Raw genomic sequence first — 22,020 nt, forward strand, 5'->3', positions numbered from 1 at the left:
TCAGATCGCATGAGATGCAAAAAAGTCATTCAAATCAGCAACAAAAGAAACAATAGCATTGAAGATGAGGAACTGTTCAGAAGTCACCGAAGGAGGACCTAAAGATTGAGTGAGAAGAGAAACTAGAGTATGAGTGCAGGCTTGCAGGGAACATAAGAACTGATGGTAAAAGCTTCTGCAAATATGTAAAGAGAAAAAAATCTGAAAACCAATCTAAGTCCCTTGCAGTCAGAAACAAGGGAATTTACACTGAGCAACAAAGAAACGGCTGATGAACTAAATTATACTTCACTTCTATCTTCATACAGGAGATAAAAACTGTGCTGGAAATGATGGGGAACACAAAAGTTGTTGAGAGCGAGGAAATAAAGGAATATTGCTGGGGAAATTGATTGGTTGCAAGGGAGATCGATGTTCAGGACCTGACAATCTACATCTCAGAATGGTTAAGGAAGAGGCCTTAGAATTAATGGTTGCATTGGTGATGGTGTTCAAGGATCCAACAGATTGTGGGACAGTGCCTATGGATTAGACGGTTGCTGGTGCAACCTTACTATTTAAAAAGGGAAGTAGAGCCATAGAGTAATGCAGCATGGAAATAGGCCCTTTGGCCCAAATAAGTCCTCTGTTAATTAAAACCAGGCACCCAGAAAAGCTCACCTTGGCTCTTAATCTATTAAATTGCGAGTGAGTGACAGAGAATTCCTAATTTCTACTATTTAGATTAGATTACTTACAGTGTGGAAACAGGCCCTTCGGCCCAACAAGTCCACACTGACCCGCCAAAGCACAACCCACCCAGACCCATTCCCCTACACTTTCCCCCTTAACCTAACACTATGGGCAATTTAGCGTGGCCAATTCACCTAACCTGCACATTTTTGGTTTGTGGGAGGAAACCGGAGCACCCGAAGGAAACCCACGCAGACACGGGGAGAATATGCAAACTCCACACAGAGAGATGCCTGAGGCGGGAATTGAACGCGGATCTCTGGTGCTGTGAGGCAGCAATACTAACTACTGTGCCACTGTGTCACCCATAATTTAAAGAAGAATAACAATTTATTTTCATAACTCTAATACTGAACACTAAACAACAACTATTTACAAATCCAAGCGCCCCTTTTCTTAGCTACTTAATATCTCGCTACAAATCTGTAAAAAAAAAATTTGTTCCACTAACACATTTATTTCACATTGCATTAGCTTAATCTCAAGGCCTCACGGTCTCTGTCTTCCCCGCTGTTTTCTGTTTGCCAGCTGCTGAGCTCCCTGGGTCATCTTCTTTCTTTTCATTGTGAATAAACTTTACATCAAAAGGTACTTTTGATAGAGTTTCTTTTTCTGATTTCTTTAAGAGTACGATGTGAGAAAGGCAGTTAATTTTCTGGTAGTTTCTCTCCCTATGGCAGTTTCTCTCTGGTCAATTTCAAAATGTCTTCATTCTTATATCACCCAACATCAGATTGTCTTACTTGCTCGATGTTGGCAAAACAATAAGATCAAACTCGATATGGTTTTGGTATCCAGTGGCATAACTTAAACTGATTGGTTAAATTTGAATTGTTGTCAAAACAGCAAACAAAACTCAGGTATCCATTTCACAGTTAAATGATATTTATTTTCAATTTTCCAGTATTCTCTGGGAGTCCCATCCAGTTTGATACAAGGGTTTGTAATCTCTCCGTTCAGAACAACATTCTCTCTCTTCAAGGTACAGGACTTGTCTTCAAACTTCATAACACAGGACAGTGTTAAAACTGTACTGGAAATGATGGGGTACACAGAGGGTGGTGAGAGGGAGGAAGTAACATTATATTGCTGGGGAAATTGATGGGTAAAAATGGAGATCGATCCTCAGGACCTGACAATCTAACCCCAGAGTGGTTAAGGAAGTAGTCTTAGAATTGATACATTGGTGACTATGTTCCTGGATGCTACAGATGCTGGGATAGTGCCTGCATATTAGACGGTTGATGTTGCAACCTTACTATTTAAAAAGGGATGTGGGATCATCCAGTAATACAGCAGGGAAAGAGGTGCTTCGACCTAAACTGATCCCTGCCAACTATGGTTCCCACTAATCTAGTTACAATTGCCCTCACTTGGTCCACATCCCTTTAAACCCCTCCCATCAATGTACTTATCCAAATGTCTTTTTTTTAAATGTTACTATTGTACCTGCCTCAACCATTTTCTGTGCCAGTCCATTCCGTATACGCACCATTGTCAATGACAAAACGTTGCCCCTCAGGTCCTTCTTAAATCTTTCCCCCTCACCTTAAATCTGTGCCCTCTTGTTTTCATTTCCTCATCCCTGGGGAAAAAAAAGACTATCTGCATTCATCCTGTCCATGCCCGTGATGATTTATACACCTCAATATGATCACCCCGCATTCTCCCATGTTCCAAGGAACAAAGTCCTATCCTGGACAAGCACTTCTTCCGACTCAAACCTACTCGCCCTGGCAACATCCTCATAAATCTTCTTTGCACTCTTACCAGTTTAACCATGTTTTCTTATTACAGGGTGGTCAAAACTGTACACAATACTACAATTGCGGCCTCACCAACGATTTATACAACTGTAACATAAAGTCCCAACTCCTATGTTCAATGCCTCAGCTGATGAAAGTCAACATGCGAAATGCCTTCTTAACCACCTTGTCGCCCTATTACATTGCCTTCAACAAATTATGTGTTTGTACTCCTAGAATCCTCTGTTCCGCTCACGTCTCTGGACCTTTATATTTCCTAAATTGGTTTGACTTTCTAAACGGTTACACCTCACACTTATTTGTACTGAATTGCATTTGCCAATTCACAGCCCACTTCCTCATCTGATCAAGATCCCTCTGTAATTGTTGATAACCTCTTCCTTGCTATCACCAATACATTCTAATGTTGTATTATCAACCAACGTACTAATCATGCCTTGTAGAATTCTCATCCAGATCATTTATTTGAATAACAAATATTAAAGGTCCTAGTACGGACCCCTGTGACGTATCACTAGTCACAGCGTTCCAGTCCGAGGAAAACAAACCTTCAACCATCACTCTCTGCTTCCTCGAATTGAGGCCAATATTGAATCCAATTAGTAAGTTTTCCAGGGATCCCTTGCGACCTAACCTTTGTTACTAACCTGCCATCCAGGGCCTTGTCAAAATCTATGCAGACAAAATCCATTGGGCATTATAGACCAGTCAGCTTGCCGTCAGAATTGGAAGTATCAGGGACATTTTGAGGATTCAACATTGTCCAATTTCATGTCAATATAGAGACAGTTTAACCTGAGTGATGGGTGAAACCATAAGCACTATAGCCAGCAATTGATATCAGAGACAGAACCGTGCTGTGATCAGCTAGAATTAACCACTCAAATTATTACTACCCAAACAATGCCAATCACTCAGTGTCATCCTTTCAGCTGCTGAAATGCATTTTCCTCTAGATTTCATGGGAATTAAATCAATCAAATTGTGTGACTCACTTTGGAAGTAATAGCTCAAGTCCTGTAGGAGTGATCAGTCAAGCGCACACTATTTGTCAGTTAACTATTCTCCCTTACGAATTATTGGCTTTCACTGTTATCTGTCTAATTAAGAACATGCGATGTTTTTGTAAGCTTTTGTATAAAGGAAGCCACTTTGTAGCAGTACATTGGAGTAGCCTGCTAGGGCACTTGAAGAGCTGCTACACTACTCTCCTAGGTTATTAAAACCTAGTTAGTTTAGCTTATAGCTATCAGTATTATGTTGTAACAGTGATGCTACTAGTGAATAAAGGAGATGACTAAAATTAAATAAACTGTCTGTAAGACGTTTTTATTCCAGACTTTCAAAGAGTACGATCTCTGGGAGGAACCAAGAGAGAGGCTTTACAGGTCTGAGTCCACAAGGGATTTCCTGGGCTGTCTCAAATCTGTACATTTACATAACCACCTGAAGCCTTGAGGAAGAACACCTGATGCTGCAAAGATATCTGTCAGGACCCCAGCTACTTCCTCTCTTGCCTCCACTAGCAACCTGGGATAAATCCCATCCGGTCCTGGGGATGTGTCTACCTTAATAACCTCTAGCCTACCCAACACATCTTCCCTACTCTTGTCTACATGATCCAGAGTAATCAAGCTTCTACATCTAATTTCAACAGTCATAATGTTCCTCTCCTCTGTGAACACTGATGCAAAGTAATCATTCAGAATCTCACCAGTTTTCTCAGCTTTAACACACGGTCTTCCTTTCTTATCCTTTAGTGGACCAATCCTTTCTCTCGTTACCCGCTTACCTCTTATATAAGAATAAAAGGCTTTGGGATTCTCCATAATTCTGCTCACTTTTAGCCCGCTTGATTCCTCATTTAAGACTGGTCCTACTTTCCCGATATTCCTCCAGGGCCCGTTCTGTTCTTAGCTGCCTGGACCTTATGTACGCTTCCCTTTTCCTCTTGGCTAGTCATACGATTTCTCCTGTCATCCACGGTTCACAAATCTTGCCTTTCCTATCCTTTGCTTTCAACGGGACATGCCTATCCTGCACTATCTTCAAACTATCTTTGAAAGCCTCCCATATATCAAATCTGGACTTCCCTTCAAATAGCAGTGTCCAATCCCCATTTCACAGCTCCTGCCTAATGTTGATATAATTGGCCTTTGCCCAGTTTAGTGCGCTTCCCTTAGGACCACTCTCATCTTTGTCTAAGAGTATTCTAAAACTTACAGAATTGTGGTCACTGTTCCCAAAGGAATCCCCCACTGCAACTTCTACCACCTGGCCTGACTCATTCCCCAACACCAGGTCCAAATTGTCCCTCGTCGGACAATTGACATACTGCTCTAGGTAACTCTCCTGGACGCTTCTTACAAATTGTGCCCCATCCAGACCTCTGACACTAAGTGTATCCCAGTCAATGTTGGGAAAATTAAACACAAGTGGGGTACTGCAGGGTTGCTCATGTTGACCCCCTGTACAAGAGGGGTAGTAGGGAAATTCCAGGTAACTACAGCCTAATGTCAGAGGTGGGAAAGTTGCTGGAGAAGGTACTGAAGGATAAACTCTATTTTTGGTTGGAAAATAATTGGCTTATCAGTGATAGGCAACATGCTTTTGTCCGGGGGAGATCATGTCTTACCAACTTAATACAGTTCATTGAGGAAGTGACCAAGTTGTTAGATAAAGGAAGGGCTGTCCACGTCATACACATGGACTTTAGCAAGGCGTTTGATAAGGTTCCCCATGTAAACTAATGGAGAAAGTGAAGTCATGTGGTATGCAGGGTGTTCTAGCTAGGTGGATAAAGAACTGGTTGAGCACCAGGAAACAGTAGTAGTTGAAGGGAGTTTCTCGAAAAGGAGAAAGTTGACCAGTGATGTTCCACAGGAATCATTGCTGGGGCCATTGTTGGTATGATCAGCAAGTTTGCAGATGACACGAAGATTGGTGGAGTAGCAGAAAGCATAGGGGATTGTTAAAGAATACAGGAGAATGTAGGTAGACTGGAGAGATGGGTGGAGAAGTGGCAGATAGAGTTCAATGCAGGCAAATGTGTGGTGATGCTTTTTGGGAAGTCTAATTCTAGAGTGAATTATACACTAAATGGAAGAGCCTAGGGAAAAGTTGATGAGCAGAGAGATCTGGGAGTTCAGGTCCATTGTACCCTGAAGGTTGCTGCACAGGTGAGGTAGAGTGGTCAAGAAAACATATGATATGCTTACCTTCATCGGACGGGGTATTGAGCATAAGAGCTGGCCGGTCATGTTAAAATTCTACAAGACATTGGTTTGGCCGCATTTAGAATACTGTGTCCAGTTCTGGTCGCCACATTACCAAAAGGATGTGGACGCTTTGGATAGGGGGCAGAGAAAGTTTACGAGGATGTTGCCTGGTATGGAAGGTGCTAGTTATGAAGAGAAGGTTACGATTGTTTTCATTAGAAACTAGAAGATTGAGGGGGGCCCTGATTGAGGTCTACAAAATCATGAAGGGTTTAGACAGGGAAGATAGAGATAAGTTTTTCCCAGCGTGACGCGTTCAAGGTGAGAGGTGAAAAGTTTAAAGGGGATATACGCGACAATTACTCTACACAGTGTGGTAGGTGCTTGAAATGCATTGCCATCAGAGGCAGGCAGGTAGATTCATTTAAGATGCCTCTGGACAGACGCATGAATAGGTGGGGAGCAGAGGGATACAGATGCTTAGGAATTGGGCGGCAGGTTTAGACAGTGGATTTGGATCAGGTCAGGCCGAGAGGGCCAAAGGGCCTGTTCCTGGGTTATAAATTTTCTTTGTTCTTTATTACATTTGCCTTCCTAACCGCCAACTAAACCTGCCTGTTAACCTGAAGAGAATCCTGAACTCTCACTCCCAAGTCCCTTTGTGCTTCAGATTTCCGAAACCTTTCCCCATTTTAGGAAACAGTCTCCGCCTCTATTCTTCTAATCCCACTGCATACGCACCCACACTGTATTCCATCTGCCAACCGAACCTTAATAGGATCCTGAAATCGGTCTCACCCCCGTAGACCTTGTTTGTGCTTCAGGCCTGGCAGCATCTGTCCAGAGACAGAGAGAGAGAGAAAGCGGAGTCAACGTTAAATCCGGGGCAGCCGTCCTTCGGGAGAGTGGCCTTTGGTCTTGATGTGCCGCCACACAATTTCTTGTTCACTCCCACCTCTCTGTCTGTGTGTGTATTTGTCATTATTATTGAGTTTGGCGAGTCCCGGAGCCGGCCCTGTTGTTTCTGTCTCCTGAAAGGGTTGTCTCTTTAAAGAGTCTTTCCCCTTGTGGGAAATAAGCAATGTAGTTTTCTGCAGCCAATATAGAAATGTCGTTGTAAGTGCTAGTGGAATGTAATTTCTGTAGATGGGGGGAGGGGTGGGACATTATACAAACAGTTGTGGAATTCTTGTAGCATGTAGTACACTTAAGGCTAAAGTCTTTTAAAGAAGTAGTTTTAAAGAAAATAGTTTTAAGCTCGGGAATAACTATGGAGTGTTGTAGCTGACCACAAAAGAAGAAGTAATGGCGTTTTCATAATAAAGCTTATAGTAACGGAACAAGCGGTAACATCAAGTACAGGGATGCAGACATCCAAGGACGGTCTGGTACTAAGATAAGGAAATTGAAAAACAAGTGAGGCAACCGACTTGTGATAGGACGAATGGGAAAAAAGAGGTGTGATTCAGCAACTCACAAACCAGACAAAGAAAGATTGCATACTCTGTTATACTCGCACTTCTTTTGGACCATTGAAATGTCCAAACTTGCAAGTTTGTAATAAATTTACTTTGTTTCCATGGCTTTGTCTCCGGCTGATTTATAAGTGAGTTCTGATTCTCACAATCTGGGGACCTCGTCCGGGATCCAAAACTCTGACCGCTCAATACTCTTGGGACGACGGGGGAGGTGCACCTCGCCGATTTCGGCGATCTCCTACTCTCTTGTTTGCAGTTTGGGCGAGTACGATCCAGACTGGGAGACCCTGGAAACAAGGCGGGGTTTTGCAGTGACCATATGTGGTGAAACGGTTAAAAATTATGTCCCAATACATGTGTGAATCTAACCGGAATGGAGGTGTTGCTTAGTCCCGTGTGAATCTTATTACACACCTCCCCGTGTGAATCTTCTTATCTGTATGTAACCAGAATGGAATGTGTTTTTTAGCCTTGCTCTGCTGTTCACATGAATGTTTATATCTGGAAAAGAGTATATCAGCTGGAAAAGTCTCCAGTTCGGTGAGTCTGCTCCGGGGTTACGTTTAACCGCCGAGCGTGGGTTGTTGGCAACCGCTCTACGAGAACTGACGGCTCCCAGTTCCGGTAACATGTAGAGTGAGTATAAGCCAGACCCGTTGGTTGTGGCGACGCTGCGGGGAATAAAATGCCCATATTCTAGCAGACTCGCCTCTTGGTCGTTTGTTCTGTGTCAGACTACTCTCCTACGAACCTGACCTTGAGAATTTTTTAAAACACCATAAGAGCTGCAGGTATTGCCGCGCAGGTTAGGAGCTGGCTGTGACCGGGTAACTCTGTGCACAGACCAAGGTAAGAAAATTGATATGTGTGTGTGGAGCTGTACAGCTAATAGAAGGTTTAACCCTTTGTGATCCGGTTTGAATGCACATTTGTTTGTTGGTGATTGAATGTTAACAGTTGAAGTCTCAAAAAGCATATAATTGGTCAGATTAATCAGACGAGTAGGTGTCTAGTCAGGACCCTGAAGGGAATGTGGAAGAAGGTGACACCGGACCTCGTTAAGATTAATTAAAATTTGCAATAGTGGGAGGCAAAGGAAGTTGCCTGTCTAAGGATTGATCTGTAAATAGCGACAAGCTCGGGTATATAGCAACAGACACTCCCTTGGGGAGAATGTTGATAACTTGGGAAAATAATCCCCGGACGCGGGGAAAAGGTAAAACTGTAATGATAAACTATTGTTGTTTTGTTTGGACTTGCGAGTATAAAGTCACCAAATGTATTTTGGCCCAAATATGGGTCCGATGAAGATTGGCTGTGTCAGGACTTAAATATATATGTTAATAGAAAACAAAATCAGGGACTGGGAGAGTCTGATTACGCGGCCTGTTGGGGGGTAGTTCACAAATCTTTGTCCTGAAAAAGGAGGAGGAGGAGGAAACTGAAAAGGATCCTAAACTCTCCAGTTGGGATCCTTTGTCCAATTTACCTCCCCCTCCTTATACTAAGAACACTGGCAGGTCATCCGAACCCACAGCTCTCTCTGTCACACCCCCTAATGAGAGAAATAAAGAGGGTTCGAAGGAGGACCCCGAAGTAAGTCAGATAGAGATGAGATCAATGGTAAAACAGAGAGAAAAAGATACAGAAGGGACTACCACCGCAATGCTTCCCTTAAGAGAAGTCCCTATGGGGGATTAACAAATTGGATATGTAAATGCACAATCACCTGATGAAGGAGCGTCACTCCGAAAGCTAGTGTGCTTCTAATTAAACCTGTTGGACTATAACCTGGTGTTGTGTGATTTTTAACTTTGTACACCCCAGTCCAACACCGGCATCTCCGAAGCATCCCTTAATTAAAGTTGGCTCAAAAATGGGTACTAAAAATTCTTCATTTTTTTAACTCCAAAAACCCTGATTCTTTGGTTACTTAATTTAATGGCAGTAGGTCTAAAACCTAGAGATGACCAGTCCGCACCTGTATCTACCAAAAATACTGTCTCCTCCCTTTTCGGTCCCACCTTTAGATTTACCAAGGGTTCCTGGTGGGTCTCAGGAGGAAGGAACCCCTGACCCCCTGATTCGTCCTCAAAAGTCATCAGGGAAACTGTTTCTTTTTCCCTTTGGAGATTAGATTAGATTAGATTACTTACAGTGTGGAAACAGGCCCTTCGGCCCAACAAGTCCACACCGCCCCGCCGAAGCGCAACCCACCCATACCCCTACATTTACCCCTTACCTAACACTACGGGCAATTTAGCTGACACCTGACCTGACCTGACCTGCACATCTTTGGACTGTGGGAGGAAACCGGAGCACCCGGAGGAAACTCACGCAGACACGGGGAGAACGTGCAAACTCCACAGTCAGTCGCCTGAGGCGGGAATTGAACCCGGGTTTCTAGCGCTGTGAGGCAGCAGTGCTAACCACTGTGCTACCGTGCCGCCCACAATCTCGCCTGAAATGTTCCCACTTTGCCGCTATAATAACATCCTGCCTCTTGTCTCCTTTCCCTAATGTTTTGCTTTTGTTTTTCATATTTCCCATTTTCTTCCTGTCATCCTCATATTCCTGCTGTCGTTTTGTTCTACTGCAGCCACCATCATTCTGGCTGTCTGTTTCTGCTTCTCGTCTTCCCTTTTTAAATACACTTTCTGTGCCTCACGTGGCAGTTCTTCTATTGGTTTTTTTCACTCCACCCCTCTAATTTCTCTGGTTTCTTTTGTATGTCTGGCCATGATTTGGTTACAAACTGGACCTTTAAGAGTCCCTGTGCAACCTGATTATCGGGATCCATTCCCGAATACTTCCCCAACTGGGTGTTTCTTTTCTCATTCCTGTAAAGCTACTCTCCTAATCATTCCTCATTCTTCCCCTGAAAATAATGTTTCTGGAATTGCCATCAGTTCTCCCCAGTATATAAATTAGGCCCTAGGAATTGATCTAATTGTTCGGCTAGTCCAACCGGATCCTCTATTAAACTTTTCATTTCCTTTTTAAAGGCCCTAACTTCACCACTGTTGATTGTTGTGCGGTGCCCATTCATCCATTGTCGTACCCTTTGCTCGGTTTCCCCAATGTACCTTGCCTCCGGGCATCCCTGTCTGCAACGTATAAGATAGACAATGTTGGCTGAGTCACATGAGTATCTGCCATGTACACGGTGGGAGGTGTTCCCACGCCTAATAGTGGTATCTATGTCCACAATCTGACACGTTTTGCAGCGTCCACTGTGACAGGGTTGTATGGAGTTGTCCTGAGAGCCGGGCAGTTTGCTACGAACAATGATCTGTTTGAGGTTTGGCGGTTGTTTAAAGGCAAGTAGTGGAGGTGTGGGGAAGGTCTTGGTGAGGTGCTCATCCTCATTGATAATGTGTTGCAGGTCACGAAGAACATGGCGTAATTTTTCAGCCCCTGGGAAGTACTGAACAACGAAGGGTAGCCTGTCAGTTGCAGCACGTGTCTGTCTCCTGAGGAGGTCATTACGGTTCCTTGCTGTGGCACGTCGGAACTGGCGGTCGATGAGTTGAACATTGTACCCCGTTCTTGTGAGGGCATCCTTGAGTACTTCCAGGTGTCCGTCACGTTCCTCCTCATGTGAGCAGATCCGGTGTATGCATAGGGCTTGTCCATAGGGAATGGCTGTTTTAATAAGTTTTGGGTGGAAGCTGGAGATGTGTAGCATTGTGAGGTTGTCTGTGGGTTTGCGGTAGAGTGTGGTGCTGAGGTGTCCGTCCTTGATGGAGATGCACGTGTACAAGAATGAGACAGACAGTCCAGAGTAGTCCATGGTGAGTTTGATGGTGGGATGAAACTTGTTGACGTCACTGTGTAGTTTTATCAGTGACTCCTCGCCATGGGTCCAGAGGAAGAAAATGTCATCAATGTACCTGGTGTACAATGTCGGTTGGAGATCCTGCATAGAGAAGAAATCTTGTTCGAACCTGTGCATAAAAATGTTGGCATATTGGGGTGCAAATTTGGTCCCCATGGCTGTTCCGTGAGTCTGGATGAAGAATGGTTGTCAAGGGTGAAGACGTTATGATCGAGGATAAAGCGGATGAGTTGTAGGATGGTGTTTGGAGACTGGCAGTTATTGGTGTTGAGTACTGAGGCTGTTGCTACGATGCCATCCTTGTGGGGGATGCTGGTGTAGAGTGCGGAAACGTCTATTGTGACGAGGAATGTTCCCGATTCGACTGGTCCATGGGTGCTGAGTTTCTGTAAGAAATCCGTAGTGTCGCGACAGAAGCTGGGGATCCTCTGTACAATAGGTTTCAAGATGCCTTCCACATAGTCAGAGAGATTCTCACATAGGGTGCCATTTCCCGACACGATGCGACGTCCCGGTGTGTTGGCTTTGTGTACCTTTGGAAGGCAGTAGAAGTTGCCTACACGAGAAGTACGTGGGATGAGGGCGCGTAGGGAGCTCTGAAGGACTGGATCCAAAGTTCTGATCAGTGTGTTTAATTCACGGGTGTGTTCTTTGGTCGGATCAGCTGGTAGTTGCCTGTAGTGTTCCTGGTTGTTCAGTTGTCGGTACACTTCCTTGCAGTAATCTGTTCTATTCTGAATGACAACGGCTCCTCCTTTATCTGTTGGTTTGATGACAATGTTGTGATTGGTTTTGAGAGCCTGGATGGCATTGCGTTGGGAACGGGTGATGTTTTGCTCTACCTTATGGGTACGGCTGATGAATCTGGCATTTATATATTTCCGGACAGTTTGAGGATACATGTCTAGCCCAGGGCAGCGGCCCTCCGGTGGGGTCCATGTTGACACCTTCTTTGGTCGCTCCTCTACAGATCCCTGTGATGACTGTTCTAGTTCATCAGTGGGCTCAGTGGGATCACTGCCAGCACCTTGAAAGAATTCCCGGAGTCTCATTCGTCTGATGAACTCCTCTGTGACTGCTGCCAGAACCAACGGGTCCATTTTGGTGGTGGGGCAGAAGTTGAGACCCCTACTCAGGACTTCAATCTCTTCCGGTCGAAGGGTGTGGTCCGATAAATTGACAATAGACTTCCCCGCAGTGATAATGTTGTCTACTGTGGTTCCAGGGCGGGCTTTGCTATTACTGGTAAGAATGCCAAGCTTCTCCAGTTTTTTTGTTCTTGGCGTGCATGTACGTGGTGTAGTTTTGTTGCCTTGTCTGTTTGGCGATGTCACGTAATTGTACTGATGTATCCTGTGTGCAGGCTGTGAGTGTGGATTCCATCTGAATTTCAAGGTTGTGGCGCCTGCTGTAGAGTTGGTGCACGAGATGATTGAGAAGTTTACGAGAGGTGCGGTGGCAAAGTCTCTCTGCGTAGTCTGTGTTCTAGGTCGACCTAAGTGGGTTTGTGATCCATAATCCTTTCGGGATCTTTCCTGCTTGCCTGCATTCCTGTAGAAACTTGATGTCTGTGTCGATATGTGCAATCTTCTTGGAGATCCTCTCCACTTTAAGCCGGCAGTTAGTGGTGTCGATAGTAGTCATGATTAGGCCGGTGTTGGACTGGGGTGTACAAAGTTAAAAATCACACAACACCAGGTTATAGTCCAACAGGTTTAATTGGAAGCACACTAGCTTTCGGAGCGACGCTCCTTCATCAGGTGATTGTGGAGGGCTCAATCGTAACACAGAATTTATAGCAAAACTTTGCAGTGTGATGTAACTTCACACTGTGATTCTTCAATGTATAATTTCAGTTACATCACACTGCAAATTTTTGTTATAAATTCTGTGTTACGATCGAGCCCTCCACAATCATCTGATGAAGGAGCGTCGCTCCGAAAGCTAGTGTGCTTCCAATTAAACCTGTTGGACTATAACCTGGTGTTGTGTGATTTTTAACTTAATTAAGGGAAGTAGTGAAGAAATCACAGGACAGTTCTTATATATCCCTGACCTCGGGAGCAATTTACTGGGTAGAGATTTGATTATTAAATTAGGCCTCAAAATAGAGGTAGAAAATCGTAATATGACTGTAAAAATGGCCATGTTAACACAGAGTGATGAGAAACAAATCCATCCTGATGTATGGACAAAAGATGGTAATCCAGGTCGGTTAAATATTGATCCGATAAGGATTACGCTAAAACAAGAAAATAAGATAGTTTGTGTAAAACAATACCCGATATCCCTAAACGGCTGCAGAGGTCTACGACCAGTTATAGCTTCGTTGATAAAAACTGGGTTATTGGAACCATGCATGTCACCCTTTAATACTCCGATATTGCCTGTCCGCAAACCAGACGGAACCTATCGACTGGTGCAGGATCTTAGAGCGGTAAATCAATTGGTTCGAACACGGCACCAGGTGGTACCCAATCCATATACTTTGCTAGGTAAAATACCATGTGACCATCACTGGTTTAGTGTGATAGATTTAAAAGATGCATTCTGGGCTTGTCCTCTAGCCACAGAAAGCCGTGACATGCTTGCTTTCGAATGGGAGGATCCATACACGGGTAGAAAACAGCGGTTCCGCTGGACGGTACTTCTCCAGGGATTCACGGAATCACCTAATTCATTTGGGCAAGTATTGGAGCAAATCCTTGAACAATTTACAATGCCCAAGGGGATGATACTGTTACAATGTGTGGATGATCTACTTGTATCTGGACTAAAGAGAAATGAGGTGAGCGAGGCTACCAATAGACTGTTAGATTTCCTAGGGAAACAGGGTCTAAAGTTACAATATGTAGAATAAGTTACAATATGTAGAAAAAGAGGTAAAATACTTAGGACACTTCATCAGTGAAGGCACTAGGCGTATTAACCCCGAAAGGATTAAAGGAATAACAGAACTACCCCTACCGACCACCAAAAGAGTGTTACGGAAGTTCTTGGGGCGAGTGGGCTATTGTAGATTATGGATAGAAGCGTACGCCCAGAAAACGAAGGGGCTATATTACAAATTGACAGAATCTGAACATGAAAAACTACAATGGACAGAAGAAGAAAAGGAGAGATTACAGGAATTAAAACGAAGCTTGATACAAGCTCCCGTGTTAGCCCTCCCTTCCCTTGAGAAACCCTTCCACCTTTCTGTGACAGTAAATAATGGAGTAGCAGTAGGAGTGTTAACCCAGAAAACAGGAAGAAAGAAACAACCCATAGCCTTCCTGTCCAAAATTTTAGACCCTGTCTCGAGAGGTTGGCCTGAGTGCATACAGGCGGTCGCGGTCACTGCTATTCTAGTAGAGGAGAACCGCAAACTAACCTTCAGGGGAGCGCTAGTTGTTAGCACTCCCATCAAGTCAGAACAGTGTTAAATCAAAAGGCAGGAAGATGGTTGACGGACTCAAGAATTCTAAAATATGAAGCTATCCTTATGGAGAGAGATGACCTGGTTTGAACCCGGCCACCCTCATGTGGAAGGGAGAACCCCAAGACATGCGAGAAATAGAACATGACTGTTTAGAAATTATCGAGTATCAGACCAGAACAAGAACAGACTTAAAGGATATTCCCCTACATGAAGGAGGTAGGCTGTTTATAGATGGGTCGTCAAGAGTAGTACAAAGAAGAAGTCATAATGGATATGCAGTAGTAGACGGTAGTGAAAACCGCACAGTTGAGGCTGACCGGTTACCTAATACATGGTCAGCCCAAACCTGCGAATTATATGCTTTAAACCAGGCCTTAAAGCGATTAGAAAATCGGGATGGGACAATTTACACTGACTCTAAGTATGCCTATGGGGTGGTCCATACCTTCGGTAAAATATGGTAAGAACGTGGGCTAATCAACAGCCGAGGAAAGGAATTAGTACACAAAGAATTAATAGGACAAGTATTAGAAAGTTTGAAATTACCGAGAGAAATAGCAATTGTTCATGTACCGGGGCACCAAAAGGGGAACACGCTAGAAGCAAGAGGAAATAGACTAGCAGACGAAGCAGCCAAAGAGGCAGGTATGAACCTTACAGTGACAAAGATACAAGTTCTTACACCCCTAATAAACGCTTCTTCCACGAACCGTGTACATGGAATAAGAGGAGAAAGAATTTCAAGAAACAGGAGCCACTAAGACGAGTGAGGGAAGATGGATCCTCCCGGATGGGTGAGAAATGCTGAATAAACCAGCAATGAGGAACATCCTGAATACCCTGCACCAAGGTAGTCATTGGGGCTCCCAAGCTATGTGTGACATAGTGTTAAGAAAGTATGGATGTAAGGGAGTCTACACATTAGCCAAACAGGTATGTGTGGAATGTCCAACTTGTCAAAAGATTAATAAGAAAGTGACAAGAAGGGGAGCAATTGGTGGAAGAAGTCCTGGGGTGAGACCTTTTCAAAGCATAAAGGTAGATTACACAGAATTACCTCCTGTGGGAAGCAGATGTACTTATTGGTCATAGTAGTCCACTTGACTGGGTGGGTGGAAGCCTTCCCGATGTCCTCAGCCACCTACAAAGGAGTGGTAAAGGTCCTCCTTGAACATATAATCCCACGATACTGAGTAGTAGAAAACATAGATTCCGACCAAGGTACTAATTTCACATCCAAAATATTACAGAATGTCATGGCAGCATTGGAGATTTCATGGGAATTTCACATTCCTTGGTACCCTCCTTCTTCAGGACAGGTGGAACGAATGAACCAAACCTTAAAAAAAAAAGTTGTCTAAACTAATTTTAGAGACTCGATTACCATGGACAAAATGTCTGCCAATAGCATTGCTACATATTCGGACTGCGTCCAGGCGTGCTGTAGGTCTCTCGCCTTATGAAATGATGTTTGGATTTCCCTTCCTGGGAGGGAGAGGGGAAATACCTACGGCTGAATTTACTGATAAATTTCTGAAAAATTATATTTTGGCCCTTGGCTCTTCATTGTTTTTTCTTAGGAATACGGGTCTACTGGCGCAGACACCACCTTTAGAGTTCGCGGCACACCAGATAAAACTGGGAGATTGGGTTCTGATAAAGACCTGGTAAGATACTAAACTGCACCCAAACTGGGAAGGACCGTTACTCACTCTCCTGACTACTGAAACGGCAGTATGGACTGCAGAAAAAGGGTGGAGCCATCACACTTGCGTTAAGGGTCCGTTAGGCGCTCCTTCTTCCTTGGCAGAGTGACAAGTTAATCCTACAAAGGACCCTCTGAAAATTAAGCTGAGCAGAAAGACTGAACTGAAATGAGACTTTTAAAATTACTGCCAAAGATTTAAAGAAAATCACTGTTATTGATTGTAAGTGCTGTGTGGACTCACTTTTCCCAGACACAGGAGCAAGGGGTGGGGGAGTACAGAGATAATATTATAAAATAGGTACCATGAATAGAGTTACCAGCTTCATCCTCTTAGTGTTACGGCTTTACGAAATAAGGTTGGCATGTTCAAAACTATTAAAAGTCTCTGAATCTAACCACCCACAAGTAATAAAGAGCGATGTTTGCAGATTAGTAGACTGCGGAGATGTAAAGGATCAGAGAGAATATAGTTCTTTTGCAATCAGTCTCCAGACGCAGATGCAGGGAGAATTTGGTGTACAAGGATCGCCACCCGGCATCACTATTCTTAGAGATCCCTTCCACCCGTCCCCGGAATGTACTGATGAGAAATGTAACCCGATATACCTCACTATTAAAAATACCTCCTCTGAAGAATCCGTTCCTGCTCGCTTTCTCCGTCCCCGTTAAAATGGAAGTCGACCCCTTAGTAGCAACCTTATGATCTTAATGGAAGCCCCTGGGGACCCCCAGAAAATATGTAGGGGTGCGATGACTGGGAGGTATCCTGGGAAGTGTTTTGTTGGCTGCTTTTTCCAAACAATGGTAGAAAAGTGAAAACAAAAAGAACAAGAACCTTATATCCCTAACGGTGATCCGAAAATGGTAAAAGTTATAGAGGTCAAAGACTTAAGACAAACCTTCAAAATAGAAACTGGATACAGGGATGCAAATGCCTGGGTTGAATGGGTGAAATATACGGTAAAAAGCCTAAATAAAAGCAATTGCTATGCATGTGCCTCAGGTAGACCGTTGGCTTGTGTGGTTCCCTTTCCGCTTGGGTGGAAGCGAAACAGGGCTGATATACTATGCCAGGATGAGACAGCGTGGGGAAACCCTAGTTGCCGGACATTACCATTGATGTTTCCTTCCCTAAAGGGGGAGAACTAAAAACTCCCCCTATATTTGCGAATGTGGTTGGGAACCATACCTCCTGTGTAGAAAGGAATGGAACAGACCAGTCCCGATTTCTAGGAGACTTAAAGCTATGTTCGGAAGTTGAATCAGTTTCCGAGACAGAGTGGGGAGGGAACTATTCAGCCTTAAAGATACCCTGAGCGGATTTGTGGTGATACAGTGGCGGAAAGATTTTAAGACCCACTGTGCCCACTAACTGGCGAGGCACTTGTGCAATTGTACAGTTGGCAATTCCATTTACCTTGGCATTTGAGAAAGAGGAGATGGTAGTAAAGAAGGATGAGCGAAGTAAGAGATCGATATTAGGTATTTCCTTTGACAAAAGGATCTATCTTGACTCCACAGGGATTCCCAGAGGGGTGCCTGACGAGTTTAAGGCCCGCAACCAGATTGCAGCAGGTTTTGAATCATCCTTATTTTGGTGGGTAACAATTAATAAAAATGTAGATTGGATAAACTACATTTTTTATAACCAACAAAGATTTATTATCTACACTAGAGATGCAGTCAAGGGAATTGCCGAACAGCTTGATGCCACCAGCAGGATGGCTTGGGAGAACAGACTAGCCCTAGATATGATTCTAGCCGAAAAAGATGGCGTATCTGTGATGTTAGGGGGAAGCTGCTGTATCTTTATTCCGAATAACACAGCACCTGATGGGTCAATCACTCATGCATTGCAAGGATTGACCACCCTATCGGATTGGCTAAGAATTCAGGAGTGGTCACATCACTAACGGGATGACTAGAATCATGGTTTGGGAAGTGGAAAGGGGTGGTGGTCTCTGTTCTCACATCCTTGATAATAGTGGCCGGGGTACTAGTAGCAGTTGGTTGTTGTATTTAGATTAGATTACATTACATTACAAAGTGGAAACAGGCCCTTCGGCCCAACAAGTCCACATCGGGTCCAAACCAGGAACCCTAGTGTATAGTCAAAAAAATAGAAGGGGAGTTTAATTTAGATAAAGGGAAGTCACGTAGCGGGGAGAGGTGACCTCATGCGGCGCAAAGGTATAACCATGTTCCAATGCTCATTGCTCACCTGCTTAATGCATCTGAAGCTCTTTCTTGCAAGATATAAGATTGTGAACCTCATAGCCAAGAAAGCGTAAGAGGGCAGAAAATAAGAAAATGAATTAAAGGAGACTTAGTAATTGCAGAAACTACAGAAAAAAGGGGGGCATTGTGGGAAATAAGAAATGTAGTTGTAAGTGCAAGTGGAATGTAATTTCTGTAGATGGGGGACGGGTGGGACATTATACAAACAGTCGTGGAATTCTTGTAGCATGGAGTACACTTAAGGCTAAAGACTTTAATGAATATAGAGGGTCTTTCAAAGAAGTAGTTTTAAAGAAAATAGTTTTAAGCTAGTGTGAGAGACGATTTCGGTACAAACAACTGAGATGTGCATGACCCCAAAGTCTAAGGGGAATAGAGCCATAGGGGTAGGGTAAAACATGCTTCTCTATAATAAAGGACGAGACATCTGCTGCTACGGATTGATAAGACCACTCACGTTGACAGAGCAGAAAAACAAGTCCTTGATTGATAAGACGACTAACTCTGACAGAGAAGAATAAGTCCTTGACTGATAAGACTACAGGGTAGAAAAACAACTCGGGAGACATCTGCTGCAGACTTTGTGATAAGGGTGCAGAATGGAAAAATACTGACGGTTTAGAATGTGAACCTCGTGACTGTTTAGAGCCAAAGAGGGGAGGGACTTGTGCTGTATTTAATGAGAAACTTTGTTAGCCTCGGGGCGCCTTTTTCTCAGAAGGGTGCCCAACTCTGCAGACTTGCTAATAAAACTTTGTTTTCCTGATTTTGTCTAGAGCGATTATTGAGAAGCGATTTTCGTTTCTAACAAACTTGGGGGCTCGTCCGATCAACACTCCGGCCGCGAGGGGGGCTGAGGAAGGACATCGGAGAAGGTGCACCCTGCCGAGTACGGCAGTCCCTGATTCCTTGCTTGTCGCCCCACGCGGCTTGAGCGAGTGATATCCGGAAGGCTCAGGAAAACAAAGGAGGGGTGTGGCCGAGGCAGTGGGGACGGTTAACGATCGAGTAATTTCGGTGCACCGAACCCAGGTAAGAAAAGACTTGCGGGGACCGTCTTTCCGGAGGACTGGGGACCTGCGGAGTGCCTGTAGATTTTTCTACAGAGACGTGGGACTCAGGAATCTAGAGACCGGGGCTCGTCTGTGCGAGATTTTGCAGAGACCGTGTTTGCGGAGGAACGTGGACCTACGGGGTGCCTGTGATCTGTTTCACAGAGACGTAGGACACAGGAATCCAAAGACCGGGGGTGCCTGCAAAGGGACCTGGGCGATCACGGGACTGAAGGTCCGGGAATTGGTTAAATAGTGATAGATTATCACGGGACAATACAGAAAACAGTCCTCGGCAATGGGAAATAAGGGATCCAAGGCGAATAAGGGAAAGGTAGGCTTGAACGTGGACAATGAAAAATACCCCGGGGTACCTGACGACAGTCTGTTAGGAATAATGTTAAATAATTGGGATCAGGGTAGGGAAAAAGGAAAATCTAGAAAGAAGATGGTGAAATACTGTCGAACGTGGTCCCAAAAACCTATTCAGGGAGACTCAGTGTGGTGGCCTAAATTCGGCACTGACGAAGACTGGGTCCGGCAAGCTCTAATTTTATATGTCAATTCGAAACCTAATGTTACTCGGGAGGAAAGTGATTACGCCCTTTGTTGGCTACCGGTCACACTATCTTGCAAAATGAAGGTAACCAATGAAGACTCGAAAGGGCAGAAAGAATGGGAACCTTTAGATCACTTACCGCCGCCCTACGTGACCCCGTCTGCCCCGCAAAATAGTCCTTCGGGTGGCGACGATTCAGGGGAAGGGGAAGAAAACGGGGAGGATCCACCAGGAGCCTCAGGAGTACAGACTAGATCTCAAGCTGAAAAGAGTCACAGACAAAACTCTGTCCCGATTGCAAGAATGAATCCACTCCGGGAAGTGCCCATGGGAGGCGCGGAAGGAGGGACGGGATATGTGAACGTCCCCTTAACGAGTACTGAAGTACGGAATTACGAGAGGGAGATGAAGGGCCTACTGGAGGACCCCATGGGCCTGGCTGAACAATTAGATCAGTTCCTGGGGCCAAATACTTACACGTGGGATGAGATGTATTCCATCATGGGAACATTGTTCTCTAGCCAGGAGCAACAGATGATACGACAAGCTGCGCTGTTGGTCTGGGAGAGAGAGGGAGGAACAGGAGGGGAGCAGAAATTTCCCCTCACCAACCCCGGGTGGGATAAGCAAACGGAAGAAGGACGACGCAACATGAGGCACATGCGGGAATATTGGATAAAAGGAATAAGGCAGGCAGCCCCGAAGGGGCACAATTTTACCAGGGCCTTTGGGAATCATCAAAACCCGGAGGAAACTCCTACAGACTTCCTAGACAGGATTAGGAAGAACTTGCAGCAGTTCGCTGGGGTGGACCCTGAGACGGAAGTGGGACAACAACTCATACGGGTAGAGTTTGTATCAAAAGCCTGGCCGGACATACGAAAGAAGTTAGAGAAAATGGATGATTGGGATAGTAGACCTCTAAGTGAACTACTACGGGAGGCGCAAAAGGTGTTTGTGAGAAGGGACGATGAGAAGCAAAAGAAGGCGACAAAGATAATGATGCAGACGGTGCAACAAGTGACAGCTGGAAGGAGGGAAAAGGGGGAGCCGTGGCAGGAACCGGAAAGGGGAGAGTCGTGGCAAGAGCAGAGGAAAAGAGACCGTGGCCGGAACAAAGGAAGGGTGGAGGAATTCGAGGCCGCGACAGGGAAACGAGGAGGATACTCAGATGTTACTACTGTAATGAAGAGGGACATTTTAAGCGAGAGTGCCCCCGCTACAGGCGGGAAGTGCGGTCGTACGCCCTGATGGAGGAAGATTAGGGAGGTCGGGGGTTCCTACCCTTGGGGCAAAAGGACTATCGACAGGAACCCCTGGTAAACTTGAAAGTAGGGCCCCAAGGGTCGGAGATCACATTTATGGTGGACTCGGGAGCCGAAAGATCAAGTATAATCCAAATACCCCCCGGCGCCCGAGCAGGAAGAACAGTTATGGGGGTATCTGGCATTGGAGGAAAGACATTGCAAGTCCCAGTAGTGGAGGACGTGGAAATTAGGTATGAAAACAGAACTACTAAACGAGACCTCCTTCTACTGCCATCGGCGGGGTTTAATTTGTTAGGAAGAGACTTGCAGGTCAAACTAGGGATCGGAACGGTACCAAGTAACGGGGAAATGGTGGTAAGGTTGTTCGCCCTCACCGGAGAAGATGATCAACAAATAGACCCGGGAGTATGGTACCGAGAGGGGAACAGAGGGGGTCTAAACATCAAACCTCTCCAAATCACCATGTTACCAGGAAGAGGCCCGGTAAGAAGGAAACAGTACCCGATTGCTATGGAAGGACGGGAAGGGTTACAACCTGTGATAGAAAGATTAATCACAGATGGACTACTGGAGGAATGTATGTCCCCTTTCAATACTCCAATACTCCCTGTGAGAAAGCCGGATGGGACGTATAGGCTGGTGCAAGACTTGCGGGGGTTGAATGAAGTAGTCCAGGCTAGATACCCGGTGGTACCCAATCCCTACATGTTAATGAGTAAAATTCCCCCCGAACATGAATGGT

At 44.8% G+C, this 22,020-nt stretch overlaps 2 protein-coding genes and 2 pseudogenes across 3 annotated transcripts in view; 2 read left to right on the top strand and 2 right to left on the bottom strand.

Annotated features, from left to right (window-relative positions):
- Positions 1 to 12,676, bottom strand: LOC148135421 (uncharacterized; annotated as a pseudogene).
- Positions 1 to 22,020, bottom strand: part of LOC148135420 (uncharacterized) — a 560,459-nt pseudogene that overhangs the window by 14,467 nt on the left and 523,972 nt on the right. The gene's annotated exons all lie outside the window — the stretch shown is intronic.
- LOC148135422 (uncharacterized) overlaps positions 7,196 to 22,020 on the top strand; it is a 20,020-nt gene continuing 5,195 nt past the window's right edge. The window contains exons 1-2 of the mRNA XM_087984655.1: positions 7,196 to 7,518; positions 7,980 to 8,043. The gene's annotated coding sequence lies outside the window, so the exon portion shown is untranslated. The remainder of the gene's footprint in view (positions 7,519 to 7,979; positions 8,044 to 22,020) is intronic.
- LOC148135423 (uncharacterized) overlaps positions 16,036 to 22,020 on the top strand; it is a 6,134-nt gene continuing 149 nt past the window's right edge. The window contains exons 1-2 of the mRNA XM_087984583.1: positions 16,036 to 16,120; positions 19,176 to 21,135. Coding sequence (XP_087840709.1) covers positions 19,750 to 21,135 — 1,386 coding nt within the window. The 5' untranslated portion in view covers positions 16,036 to 16,120; positions 19,176 to 19,749. The remainder of the gene's footprint in view (positions 16,121 to 19,175; positions 21,136 to 22,020) is intronic.

The sequence above is a fragment of the Chiloscyllium plagiosum genome, unplaced genomic scaffold (assembly GCF_037043375.1).
Source record: "Chiloscyllium plagiosum isolate Xiang-an unplaced genomic scaffold, Cpla_swu_hap1 HiC_scaffold_49, whole genome shotgun sequence".
Taxonomy (NCBI): domain Eukaryota; kingdom Metazoa; phylum Chordata; class Chondrichthyes; order Orectolobiformes; family Hemiscylliidae; genus Chiloscyllium; species Chiloscyllium plagiosum.